The sequence below is a fragment of the Zingiber officinale genome, chromosome 3B, assembly GCF_018446385.1.
Source record: "Zingiber officinale cultivar Zhangliang chromosome 3B, Zo_v1.1, whole genome shotgun sequence".
Lineage (NCBI taxonomy): Eukaryota > Viridiplantae > Streptophyta > Magnoliopsida > Zingiberales > Zingiberaceae > Zingiber > Zingiber officinale.
This window is the reverse complement of record NC_055991.1, coordinates 4,456,896-4,469,019: the sequence shown is the minus strand read 5'-3', so window position 1 is coordinate 4,469,019 and position 12,124 is coordinate 4,456,896. Positions and strand designations below refer to the sequence as shown.

The 12,124-nt window shown below is 35.5% G+C and overlaps 2 protein-coding genes across 4 annotated transcripts; both read right to left on the bottom strand.

The window, feature by feature from the left end:
• Positions 1 to 10: 10 nt before the first annotated feature.
• Positions 11 to 1,710, bottom strand: LOC122055589 (protein TIFY 10a-like). Its single transcript, XM_042617092.1, has 5 exons — positions 1,473 to 1,710; positions 1,042 to 1,216; positions 616 to 887; positions 457 to 514; positions 11 to 375 (listed from the first exon to the last, which is right to left on the bottom strand). The coding sequence occupies exons 1-5, from the start codon at positions 1,600 to 1,602 to the stop codon at positions 231 to 233; spliced, it is 780 nt and encodes a 259-aa protein (XP_042473026.1). The 5' UTR covers positions 1,603 to 1,710; the 3' UTR covers positions 11 to 230.
• A 2,362-nt stretch (positions 1,711 to 4,072) lies between these two features.
• Positions 4,073 to 11,622, bottom strand: LOC122055587 (polyadenylate-binding protein-interacting protein 7-like). 3 transcript variants are annotated; one of them, XM_042617089.1, is made up of 7 exons: positions 11,514 to 11,578; positions 11,216 to 11,425; positions 9,786 to 10,613; positions 7,923 to 8,322; positions 7,740 to 7,810; positions 5,191 to 5,315; positions 4,073 to 4,643 (listed from the first exon to the last, which is right to left on the bottom strand). In XM_042617089.1, exons 3-7 carry the CDS (start codon positions 10,530 to 10,532, stop codon positions 4,343 to 4,345), a joined length of 1,644 nt encoding a protein of 547 aa, XP_042473023.1. In that variant the 5' UTR covers positions 10,533 to 10,613; positions 11,216 to 11,425; positions 11,514 to 11,578; the 3' UTR covers positions 4,073 to 4,342. The 3 variants fall into 3 exon arrangements, with proteins under 3 accessions (XP_042473023.1, XP_042473024.1, XP_042473022.1); XM_042617090.1 differs by lacking the exon at positions 11,216 to 11,425 and having other exon boundaries at positions 11,514 to 11,622; XM_042617088.1 differs by having other exon boundaries at positions 11,216 to 11,586.
• Positions 11,623 to 12,124: the final 502 nt, after the last annotated feature.

Genomic DNA, 12,124 nt, shown 5'->3' with positions numbered 1-12,124 from the left:
CCAATCTCCATAAATCAGACATTTAATCTCATGCTTTTTAATTTCTATATTGCAGCACGTGTACTGCAACTTTACAAACAAGAATCCTGGAATCTAATTCATCAGTAAAAACATTGATATCGCTTCTTGCAAAAGGAAGACAATTTCCTTTAAAAAAAAAAAGAAGCAATCAAGGTCTTCGAGTAAATTGTTTCCAAGGAAGAAGTATCTGCATCCAACTTGAACAATCTTTATCTGCTATACTCGGAGCTTAGACTGAGATCAGGAGTGGCAAAGTGATGACCCAACCCGAGCCATGATTTGATGTCCTCCTGGTTTATGGAAGTGGCCACTTGAGGAGATCGAGTCATTTGGTATGGTGCTCTTGCATAGATCCTGAAAATTTTGGGTTTAACTGATTAAACTAGCTGAAACAATCAACCACTTCTTGTGCATTTGCAGACAAGGATTTCTTACCGATCCTTTCTTTTCTCAAGGAATCGTTGGAGCGAAGCCTTTCTAGCAATAGGAAGATCTGCAATTCAATAATAGAACATAGAGATCAGTAACTAATCATATTAAGTATACTATCATCTTGCATGAGATTCCAACAAAATCTTGGTTTGGTGTCACTACCAGAGAGATTAGGCTGTGCTGGTTTAAGTTGGGGAACCACAGGATTGCTAGCAGATTTAGGAACCAAGGTTGAGTTTTTTTGATAGGAGAATGATCCTGAGCTTGTCACGGCTTCAGTAAGGAGGGAAGGGGGTGCACAGGTCAAGTTATCAGCAGTGGAGCTCCCGTTGCTTGCTAGCTGCATCAGATCCTTAGCTTTCTCGGCTGGGAAATTGTCGAACACCAGCACCTTTCCCCCGTAGAAGATTGTAAGTTGTGATTTCTGTGCTTCCCTGCAATAAAAGTAGCCAGAGAAACGCTGAGATCGCCTTCAAATTTCTGCCTTAGAATGGATCTTATAGTGATTTCTGCCTTAAAATAACATGGGATTTTGCGTTCTTTTTTTTCTTCCTTCGGCAAATAGAATGAAGGGATGAGAGCTGAGACCTCGAATCCGGCGACGCTGAGGTGAGGAAGCCGGTACGCTGGGGAAAGAGATCCAGGGGGTTCTCTTGGGAAACGACCTCCCCTTCGCTTTCCCTCTCGCTGTCCTGTCCGCCGGAGACGTCCGCCCCTGGCAGGAAGCTCATAGTGATCGGCGGCTGAAACGACTCCGATTTGCCTGAAAAATCCGACGCAACGATCAACAAACGAAGATTCCCGGAAGAGAAGAAAAAAATTCGAAAGAAATAACGAGGAAAACAAGGTAGGAAAGCAACCAGCAACAACATCAAGAGCAAAAATTTTCAAGCACCCGACAGATCCTCCGGATCCCACACCAATTAATAAGGAAAAAATCGAGATTTGCCAAGAAAAGGGATCGAACAAGGTTGAATCAACATCAAATGATGGTACGATCAAGATCAAGGGGGTCTCACCTTTAGGCGCTACCTGGGCTATCCCGAACCCTAAATCGGCTGCGCTGCCCTTCTCCTTGATGTACTGGCTGAGGAGACTGCAGGCCACCGTGAAGTTGCTCGACCCCTGCTTCCGCGCCGCATCCGCCATCTCTAACCCCCAATTTCAAGCAAAGCAAGCAGGAGAGAATCCGGCGAGGTTCGCCGACCGGGAACGGCGTTAAGCTCGAAGGCGTCTGATGGTCTTGCTTCCTCCGCCTTCCAAGACCTTTATTTATATTTCCAGCCGGCTTCCATTTAATACACGTGATTCTCGAGGAGTAAAGCTGACGAAGAATTAATCAACGATGAATATTCTTTTTAATTCGAGCTTTTCAATTTGGTCCGTGAGAGTCGTTTTTTTCCTGGTTTATTTTAAAAAATCTTCAAAATTAATCAAACCATACTGATTTAGAGCTGGGACTGAAATGAAATTAACAATTTAACTAGGGGAAGGAAGTGAAATTAATTTTAGCACGCGAGTCACGAGAACCATCGGGGGTGGAAACGGAAGAGTCTACCAGGGAGCAATATAGAAATAACGAATTATTCGAGGGAGGATTGAGAATAATTAAATGGGAGTCGCCGAGTCGGTCGATCGGTGGGTCGATCGTACGGAGGCGAGTAAAACGTGGGGAAATTAGAAGGCAGAGGAAGCGGAGTGGGGTTGGAAATTTTCAATTTTGAAGAATTAATGGGTGGTGTCGAGAGAGGTGACGTGCAGGGAAATTCAGCTGTGCGTGAAGCTGGCGCCGGGTCGGGAGCGTCGCGTGATTATCAGAACTTTTAGCCTTTTTAGGTTTACTAATAATTTTTTTACATTAAAAAATATATTAAAATTACCAGTATATATCAATTTGAGCTGCAAACCCTTATTCTATATATATATTCATTAACGACTTAGTATAAATTAGAATTTTATCCGAGTATCTTGATGATTGAGTCATCCGGATATTTGTACACATGGAGACTAATATATATATATATATATAATAAATTAAATATCTATATCCTACTTTAATATCAAAAAAATAGTTAATAAATTAAATTTTAGTAAAAAATCTTTAATAAATATATAGAGAAATAATATTTTGTACATCTTTATATGAGCTAGTGTAGACGACATCCTATGTGGATACTTAACATGATCAAAATTTAATTTTTTTAATCATTTAATTTTTTTAATCTCTCATTTATATGTGACATTTTTTCTCTCATTTTTTTAAAATTAAAATCATATAACAACTAATGTAGTGATGATTAACCAGCACCACTAGCACAAAGATGGCACCATGACCAACACTAAAATCAGGTGGTACTAATTTTAACCTTATCTTAGTGCTCATTGTTGATTTTTAAAAGTCTAACACCAAGGCACCAAGATATTTTTTTAAAATACATCACAATGGTGGTGTTATTTTTTAAAAATCAACAATAAAAATCAACATTACAGTGATTGTTCCATGTAATTTAAGGAGAGAGAATAGTAAATTTTATTTTTATAGGATATTCAAGTCAGATATTAAATATTGATAGTCCATCCATACCCTCCTCCATTTAGATTGAATATTAAATCCTCGATTGAGTTCAAAAAAAATTGTCATCACTATTTGTAGGCAACTAAGTGGAATTCTGAATGTCCAGATCACTTACGGATATTCCAAATGTACAATGTATTAAAACTATATCTTAGTAGTTAATAGAAAAAATTTTAAGACATAATCGATCATATTCAAGATTAATTGGATCCTAAAAATAGATACCTACATTCTAAAAAAAAAACTCTTAACAACTTACAATTAAAATTTTAATAGAAACAAATATTTTAGAAGTCCACCTCCCAATATATACCAGTTATATTATAAATTTATTTGAAACACGAATCAAGATCATCTATATCCAAAATTAATCAAAACAAAATTAGATAATAAAAAACAAAACAATTAAGTGCAAGACACTTGAATCAATCAGAAGCGAGTGGTGGATAAGATCAATGCCTTTGACTCTAAAGAGAGTTGGGTCACCTACCAACCCCCCTGTTCTTGGCGGTGTTTGTCGATCAGTTCCTGCATTTGACTGAATATTAATAATCAGTTATTCTGAACAAACATGTTAGTTTATCTGAACTGGATTATTGCAGTTATGTTCAAGAAATTAAAGAAGAAAAAAGAAATTTTTTGAACTATGGTTTTTCTTATAAATATAGATGCAATCTTTACATACTCGAACTGTAATTAACTTCTTGGAGAAGAAGATGACGGACGTTCCTGCAATTAACTAAACCTGTAGTATGTTGGTGAACAACAGTCATACAAAATTATACTGATTAGTAAAAGAGTCATACTAAATAGGCCAAAACACAATTTCAAGGAAACAAATCAAATAAAAATGCAAGTATAATAATAATAATAATAATAATAATAATAATAATAATAATAATAATAATAAAACTCTACTTCATGATCAAACATTACAAATATGAATTATCAGAACAAAGATAATCCTACCATTTTTTTACCTTCTGCAAAGAAGGAAACCAAAACATAAAATATAAAAAGAAAGAACACAAGAACTAGTTTGAGTTGATCAAAGGAATGCGGAATTCCGCAGAATTGACCTACAGGGAGAGAAAAGACAAGACATGATAGCTAGTTTCATAATGTTACATTAGTGTATTGAGAAACTTTGTATCACTGCCTCTTCTTACCTCAAAATATACAATGCAAGAATATTTTTTTTGCAGTTTTTTCATCTACTTCCTCTCTGTTTTTTTTTTTTGTTTTTGTCTGTCCTCATTTCCCCTTCTTTTCTGACCTTTTAGCATCCATGTTGTATATTATACCGACATTACATCAGTATATCACAACACTCAGCAAGCCAGGCTGAGGCTGGCTGAAGCGGATGCCTTCGTCCAGCAAGTACTGTTCGACTGCCACCGGAAGCCTCGCGGGAGTTCGGACACCCTTGGTGTGGTGGCCAGTCCCAACACAAATCATTACGTGCAGTCGCTGGCAGGTGGCCCTCGCCGTGCTCCTCAAGATTCTTAGCTCATGATTCAGAACTTGTAGAGCTTCATTCACATGAAGGCCATGAAGATCAATCAGGCGGTCTTGTTCCCCGCCATAGCCCTGTGTCTTGGCAGATACTGGGTTCCTGATAAAATACACGAGGAACAAAGACTCCACTTATTGAGTAATCAAATAGCTGCAATCTAAGAGAACCTAACATAGGCTCACAAGACTCATCACAAGGAGAAGTTCAGCATAATTGCATGCTAATTAAAATCAGATTAAAAAATTGTAAATAAATAATGTGACGGCCAAAAGGTTGGGATGTAGGCTATTACTTGTTGCCGGATAAGAGTAAAGAATTAATAAGTTTCTTCGATAGATTGTGACAGTACAATAGCATGAGTTGAAAGAAAAAAAAAACAATAAAGCACTTAATTTTTTTTAAGGTAATAGCTAGAATTGGACTAAGAACTCGTTCATGTCTGCATCTTAAAGTGCAAAAATTAACAAAATTTCTATCCATTGTCAATTCACCAAAATGAAGGATATTGAATTGTTGATCCTTTGTCTATGTATTGCATGGCCATGTAATAAATGTAGCAACAGTGGATTCCTCCGTAAGAGAATAAATAAAATACTAAATGAAAAAAATACTGGGATATATAAGCTTTTAGCTATGAATGTCCAACCTTTTTCGGTAAATCTCTTCTTTGGCTTTTTCATGAGCTGCTTTCATATGCATGTTGTACAACTGTCCCTTGAAGCTCAACTCCTTAGCTAAAGCCTTGTTTCCAATTAGATAGGCTTGTCTTGCCTGCAAATATATTCCATGAAGATGACTAATTTCTTTAAGTACATGTTAAGAAGCCACACTTAGAGCATCCACGACCGTTTCACTATAATATCTCTAAAATTTAATATAAACTGTCCACTTTATTAAATTTAGACAATCACTTTTCACTACACACTACACTACATCAACTGTTCTAAAATTTCCATTATTTTTATTTTTTTATTATTTTCTTCTCTCTCTTTCACTTTTTTATTATATTTTCTCTCTCCCTATGTAATATCTACTTTTCAATACCCAATCCATACCCTTTATTTTTTTTCTCTCCCAAATTAAATGATATTTTAAAATTTAAGACATGGATTTCATGTCCTAAATTTAAAGAACTATTCATGAAATCTAAATTTTAGAAATAAATAGGGTAGCTAATGCAAAGGTTTTTTTTTTACATAACATATAAAATTTAAGGTAAATTCTATGTTTAGGGAAGTTGATGCGGATGTTCTAAATAATCAACAACATATTAGCTCATAGGGATAACAGTTGAAACAAGCCCCCAAAAAAACAAAGGTGATGGCTATAACATAATAGGGAATTCATTTACTACAGTGATAAGTGAATTCTTCTCGGCCATTACCACATAATGCTATGGGCCTTTCTTGTGTGTTAACTGCTTAGTATGCTTTGTTAACAATTCTCCAGAAGAACAGTTATAAGAGGGAAGAAAATTGAGCAAATGAAAAGAGAGAGAGAGAGAGAGAGACATTGAGCAAATGAAAATCCAGGAGCCCAAAAACTAAAAAATGCTGTTAACTATGTCCATGGGATATACAAGAGGGAAGAAAATTCATGTATAAGAGACCTTTCTGGACTCAAGCACATTTACACCAAGTATCTAGTTGATTTGCAGATTTTGGCACATATTAATGAGAGAATAAGAACAAAGCTAGCATATCCTTTTTTTCTTCAAGAAACTTGGCAGTAATTTCTTTGTTAATCTAATCTTTAGAAAAAATGTGAATAGCCAATGCAACTTGAAGCTTAATTTTGGAAATATTATCATGAGGATATTTAGATAAAAGGAAATTAGTTGTTTGTATTGAAGAGCAAGGTAACCAAGAAAACATTAAACAAGAGCAGTTGGATTACCTTCAAGATAGAGACATCCATAACTAATAAATCTAACATGCACCAAAATATCTAATACTATAATAGTATTTAATTTTCTTTAAATATTATATAATCATTTGATTTGATAAATATCATTACCAAAATTCTCATATTCCTATATTATAGTAAATTAGAAAGAAATTAAAATAAATTGATGCAAGTCTCCATTGCAAAGCAAAACTCAATAACCAATCAACACTCCAAGAAAAAAAATAACTGGGCCTACAAAGACTGAAAAAAAACAAAGATTTCATTTATTGACAATTTGGTCTCCATAACCCAATAAATGTCACAATTTGGTTCACAAAGTTGTTGTTATGGGCTTATTTTTTCCCCCTCTAAAAAAAAAATATTTCCAGTCTAAAATATCCAGAACCATACATTTATGAGGATCTTTTTGTTTAAAGTATTTTATTCTAGAAGATTTATATTTGTAGTGCAAACTTATGAATCTAATTACCTATAATATAGGAGCCAGAACCTACTTAGATAGATAAAAAAAAACTATAGACTAAAATCACTCCAATATCCAAAGACTATTAAGTAATGAAGTTTTCTCAAACACAATTGCAATATTGAAATACTGCAACTATAAAATTAATATTTGGAAGAATTTTAATGAAATAATTAAAATATTTGAAAATAAATATTTTTTGAAATAAACTTGAAACTCTAATAATCCCAAATTGTTTAAAAAAAGCATTCATAATTCCAAAATTATAACTTAATGTAAAGTAATAAATTTAAAATTTCTTTAAAAACATTAAGATTATTTAAAATCCATCCCAAAAGCCTCGGATATTTTTCTTATATGTTACTGGAGCTCTTTGTATTATATGTAATTGATTCTAATTTTAAATTGCTAAAAAAAAGATTAACATTGATTTATAACACAAATGTCAAGATGTTACCAACTGCATTAAATTCTTATTAATCCATTGTATGTTAATGAAATTTTGCTGTATTAGGAGGAAAATAAATAAATCAGCATGCAGGATTACTTTCAATATATATAAATAATAGATAATTGTAGAAAGACTAATAACCACGAAGCTTTATCATTTAGCCTAGTTTCCTATGCAGTCCTTATGCACCATAATTCTTTATCTGTTTGCTAAGATCTAGTTATCTATACTGCTCTTACATATTACCAGCTATAAAGTACTCAAGAATATGTTGAGAGTAGTGGAACTATCAAACAATCATTCTCCAAAACATACTTTATGATTGCAAATAATTAGCCTATTCATTAATAGGCACCAATTAGAGAATATCTACCTGATCAAAGAATGCATTTCGAAGGCGTGCCAAATCACGAGCTTCCTCTCTTGTCTCCGAATAAATATTTGCTGTAAAGAAAAACTAGGAAACATATAAGCAAAACATTTACCTACACTAAGAGGGGATTTATAAAACAAAGTGCACAAGTTAGAGAGAGGTCATCTTGAGAATATTTATTACCCACTGCATCCCCAGTCTCAAGCCAAACAGGAGATGATGGAACTGCACCTGAACTATTCCATCTATCTCCATATGCAATTTTAGTGCTACCATTATATGCGCTACCTAAAACTTGGGAACTTCTACTGGAACCAGCATTACCATCAGAACCATTTATTTCAAATTTCCAGTGACCAGAATCCCGGGCTGCTAGTTTCCTAACAGTAGTGGCAAAATCAATTTGGCCTTTTGATATGACAGGAGATCTATATGAATCAGACACATATTGATTATCTCCATATTTTGACAACCCATTCTGAGAATGAGCTACTGGAAGGGCAGGAAAGTCCAGTGGACTAAAGTTTGGGGCAGCCAATGAATTTGAATCAGAGTTTGAATCAAAACTGCTATCAACTTGAAGCTGCAACAAAAAGTAAATTGTCAGGAGCCCTTAACACCCATTTAGTTAGACCACAGTTTAATAAATCACAGCCCAGTCACTATACTACATTAAGGCAAAAACTAAGCAGAACAATCCATACTAATTCATGGTTAAAAAAAAAAGAAAAGGGCAGCCCGGTGCACGAAGCTCCCGCCATGCGGGGTCCAGGGAAGGATCCATTGTACGCAGTTTTACCCTACTTTTTGCAAGAAGTTGTTTCCAGGATTTGAACCCGTGACCTTTTGATCACATGGCAACAACTTTACCATTACGCCAAGGCTCCCCTTCGTACTAATTCATGGTTAAACGTCAAAAAAAAAAAAACAAACCAAATAAGCATTGATAGCTAGCATCCACCTAATTATGTCAGAAATTGTCAAATTAGAACGAGGGATAAGAGCTTGTCAGAAACAAGCCATAAGAGAAGAAGTGTTTCTCCTGTCGCTATCTGTGACAAAATTGTTTTCTGACAGGAAAAGTAATAGGATAGAAGGATGTTCACAAACCTCAATATTGCCTTCATAATCATAATGTTGGCTGTGGAATGGCTATATTTAAGCAGATACCTTCCAAAGGTCAAAGTTGTCCTAACAATCATCAAAATGTCTTCCAATTTACAACAGCTGATAAGTTGTAAAAATGTCAGCCCATAAACTAAAAGTTAAGGAGAAAAAGTGTGCCTTTGCTTTTAACCACAACCAACCAAACAGAATGTTTTTGGAAATCCTGAATCATAATTTGCTAATATGTTCCTCCTTTTCTTCTGAATATCAATCTACTTAGGTTGGGATAAAGTGGTCCTAAAAGAATCCTACAATACTATTGCTAAGTGCATTCACATGTATAACACCACCTTTCCCAAAAGAGAGACAGAAAGATGCTACAACCTCTCATCTGTACATATGGGCTATAGAAGAGATACGCTTATGAGCCAAACAATGCTCGAATCTTTTTACTCTACTTCAAAAGATTAAGGAATTCTCTTTTTTTTTTTACTTTTCAATATTTCTAAATCTAGAGCAATGATTTAGTGTTAATGATACACATTTTGATAAAAAAAAAAATGAACAGTTTTGTAATTGGAAAGTAGTATCATAAAGCATCCAGACCATTTTAACAAAAAACAACAACAAATAAATTCTCTGAAATTCAAAAAAATAATTCTGCTTATTTAACATTTGACAAATTGTTACGAAGATTGTAAACCTACTGAGGTTGCATATTGACAATCCCAACCAGAAATTAATTTAATTTTCCCACAAAGTTTAGATGGTAAAATTTTGTCAAATTACCATTTAAGTTTACATCCTTGCAATATCAGATAAATTATCTAACTAGGGAACCCTATCATTACTTTCTCAGAGTCTAACCACTAATCCATAGATTCAATGGCAACCACCATATTATAATTTATCCATAAGAATCCTGAATGACCACAATACCTCAAGCTGAGCTAGGATCTCAACTGTTAAGTTCAAATCACATCCATTTCCATAATAAATATCTGCAAGGCTCTGAGCAGCAAATCCAGGAAATTGTGATGACAGGAACTCAATAGGATCGGTGACCAAATTTTCGAGGAAAGTATTATCGCCCATTGAACTAGGAGTAAGATCACCATCATAAAAGGGTGCATCTTGCAGTTCATTTTCAAGTGACTTACCCCACACATTAGCCATTGATGTCCTGCGAGCAACTGACAATTGTTCTTTAGCATATATAGATCCAAGGTATCCCACCTTTGCACTCAAGCTAGCATTTTCAATGGTAGGAGATAGATCTTGCTGCATATCTAACATCTCTCTGGTCATTGATCCTGGAAATTTGGATTGTTCAGCACTATCATTGATCGACAAACCAGCAAGTGAGAGGTTTCCAGGCTCATGCAGTTCTTCTCCTATGACTTGGAAGTCAGGAGTGATATCATCGGGAAGCCGTTGGCGCCAGTACTGGTGTACCTCATCATCTGAGTTATTTGAAGTGTTAGAATCTGATCTATCTAAGACTGTTTTTCTAGAAGATCCTGTAAGATCAACCTTTGTGGCATCTGAAATTTTGGTGGTTTCATAAGTACATTTAAGAGACGAAGGAACAAATTCAGCTGCATTGGGATTTAAAGCAGTAGCTTTGTTCAATGAACAAGACTTCGCAACCGAGGTGTCTGCAAGACCTTTGTTCGAAGAGTTCATCTTTATCTGAAGCACTAGTAACTCTTGACTATATACAATTTTTGTTACAAGGAGAAAGTTTCAGGAAGGTTTATCCGAGACCTGCAAATGAAATTTGTAAATGAAATAAAATCAGACACAAATATAATCTGAACAAGAAAAACAAGGAAAGATCAGTAATAAAGATCATCATCTCCGACACGTAATAAAAAAATTATTCTTTTTGACAATCTCATATGTAGTTTCAACCTAAAAACTCAGTACCAACAAAAATTAAAAAAAATTGTATGCTACAATGCAACATCATAGAAGGCAAAAAATATATGCAATGAAGAAGAATCTAAGCCATAACACTGGGCATTAAATGGAGACAATTTACATCTTGCACTCCAAGCAGATCTCAGCAAACAACCAGAGAGCGTCCAAAAGCAAAGCAACAGACATCCAAACACAAGCAGAAGCTAAAAGCCGAACCCTAAATCAAAACGTCACTAAAATCCTCAATCAACAGGAAATTGAATACAAAAATATAAATTTTGAATCAAAGGCGAAACAAATCAACCTTCCGTGAGATTCTCCTTACTCGAAGAAGCCATCAACCAAAAAGCAGATCCACGCAAAAAAAAAAAAAAAAAAAAACGTCTGTAACCAAGGACAATAAGAAACAAGAAGGGGGCCAAGAACAGATTCAGAAAAGACCCCACCTTTCCTGAGATCGATGAGGGGATATATGGCTGGGAACCGATCCATCAAGCAAAACGAAAAGAAAATGGTGAAAAACAAGCAAGCTTCTATTTTTTTTTTCCTCCTTTGAGAGCCAAGGAACCTCCTCGGATTCGCCTGCCCTCAAGCTGCCTCTAACTCGGAGGAGGACTCCACTAGCTAGTCTTAAAACCTGCGCGATCCCACGCTGACTGCAGGCGCCGCCATATGAAGGAGCCCCATTTCGGAAATCGAAGAAGAACAAAAAGGAGTAAGAAGTGAAGAGAAGAGAAGACAAACCCCAAATCTTGCCCTCGCTTCCTCTCCTCTCGATTTCGCTCCGCCTCTCCCTTTACTTTCCGGTTGACCCCTGGCCTTATAAAATTGCGAGAAGCGATAGGACGTCGAGGGCTTTTCCTACCATCCCAGCCGTCCATTTTTCTCACCCAGGCAGCATCATTACCGTTCCACTTGATCTCCCGTTACCCTCGGCTTTACTTCATCAATCACCGTCCATGCTTAATCGCACGGCTAGTTTTCCTTGATCCGTCCTCATCTTGTTCTTTCGCCAATGCATTGTGCTTTCAAGCCACAGAAGCCAATTTCAGATCCATTTGTTTGATTTATTATGATTTTTCGCTTTGTTAGATTTTAAGCTGATAGTTAAATTAGTGATAAACAAGTTAGATCACAAAGGACTAATGACTTCAATCAATTTTATCACAAACCAATTGATGTGTTTGTAATGATCTTATAATTTGAGCTCGGGCTAGAACCCAAAGACTTGGCTTTTACCAACATTACCGCTTCGTTCCTGTGGGCAGCCTGAGCCATACATGACGACTATCATACTAGAACTTCACAATACAACACCTCCAATGACGGATCCAAGAATTTAAACATGGAGGAGT

Excerpts from the sequence above, each read along its gene's own strand:
- LOC122055589 (XM_042617092.1), bottom strand. The coding sequence starts at position 1,602 with ATGGCGGATGCGGCGCGGAAGCAGGGGTCGAGCAACTTCACGGTGGCC. Across the intron at positions 1,217-1,472 it reads AGCCCAGGTAGCGCCTAAAG|GCAAATCGGAGTCGTTTCAG; the intron begins GTGAGACCCCCT and ends CGGATTTTTCAG. Across the intron at positions 888-1,041 it reads TCAGCGTCGCCGGATTCGAG|GGAAGCACAGAAATCACAAC; the intron begins GTCTCAGCTCTC and ends CTTTTATTGCAG.
- LOC122055587 (XM_042617090.1), bottom strand. The coding sequence starts at position 10,532 with ATGAACTCTTCGAACAAAGGTCTTGCAGACACCTCGGTTGCGAAGTCT. Across the intron at positions 5,316-7,739 it reads GAAATGCATTCTTTGATCAG|GCAAGACAAGCCTATCTAAT; the intron begins GTAGATATTCTC and ends ATATATTTGCAG. Across the intron at positions 4,644-5,190 it reads GAAGAGATTTACCGAAAAAG|GAACCCAGTATCTGCCAAGA; the intron begins GTTGGACATTCA and ends GTATTTTATCAG.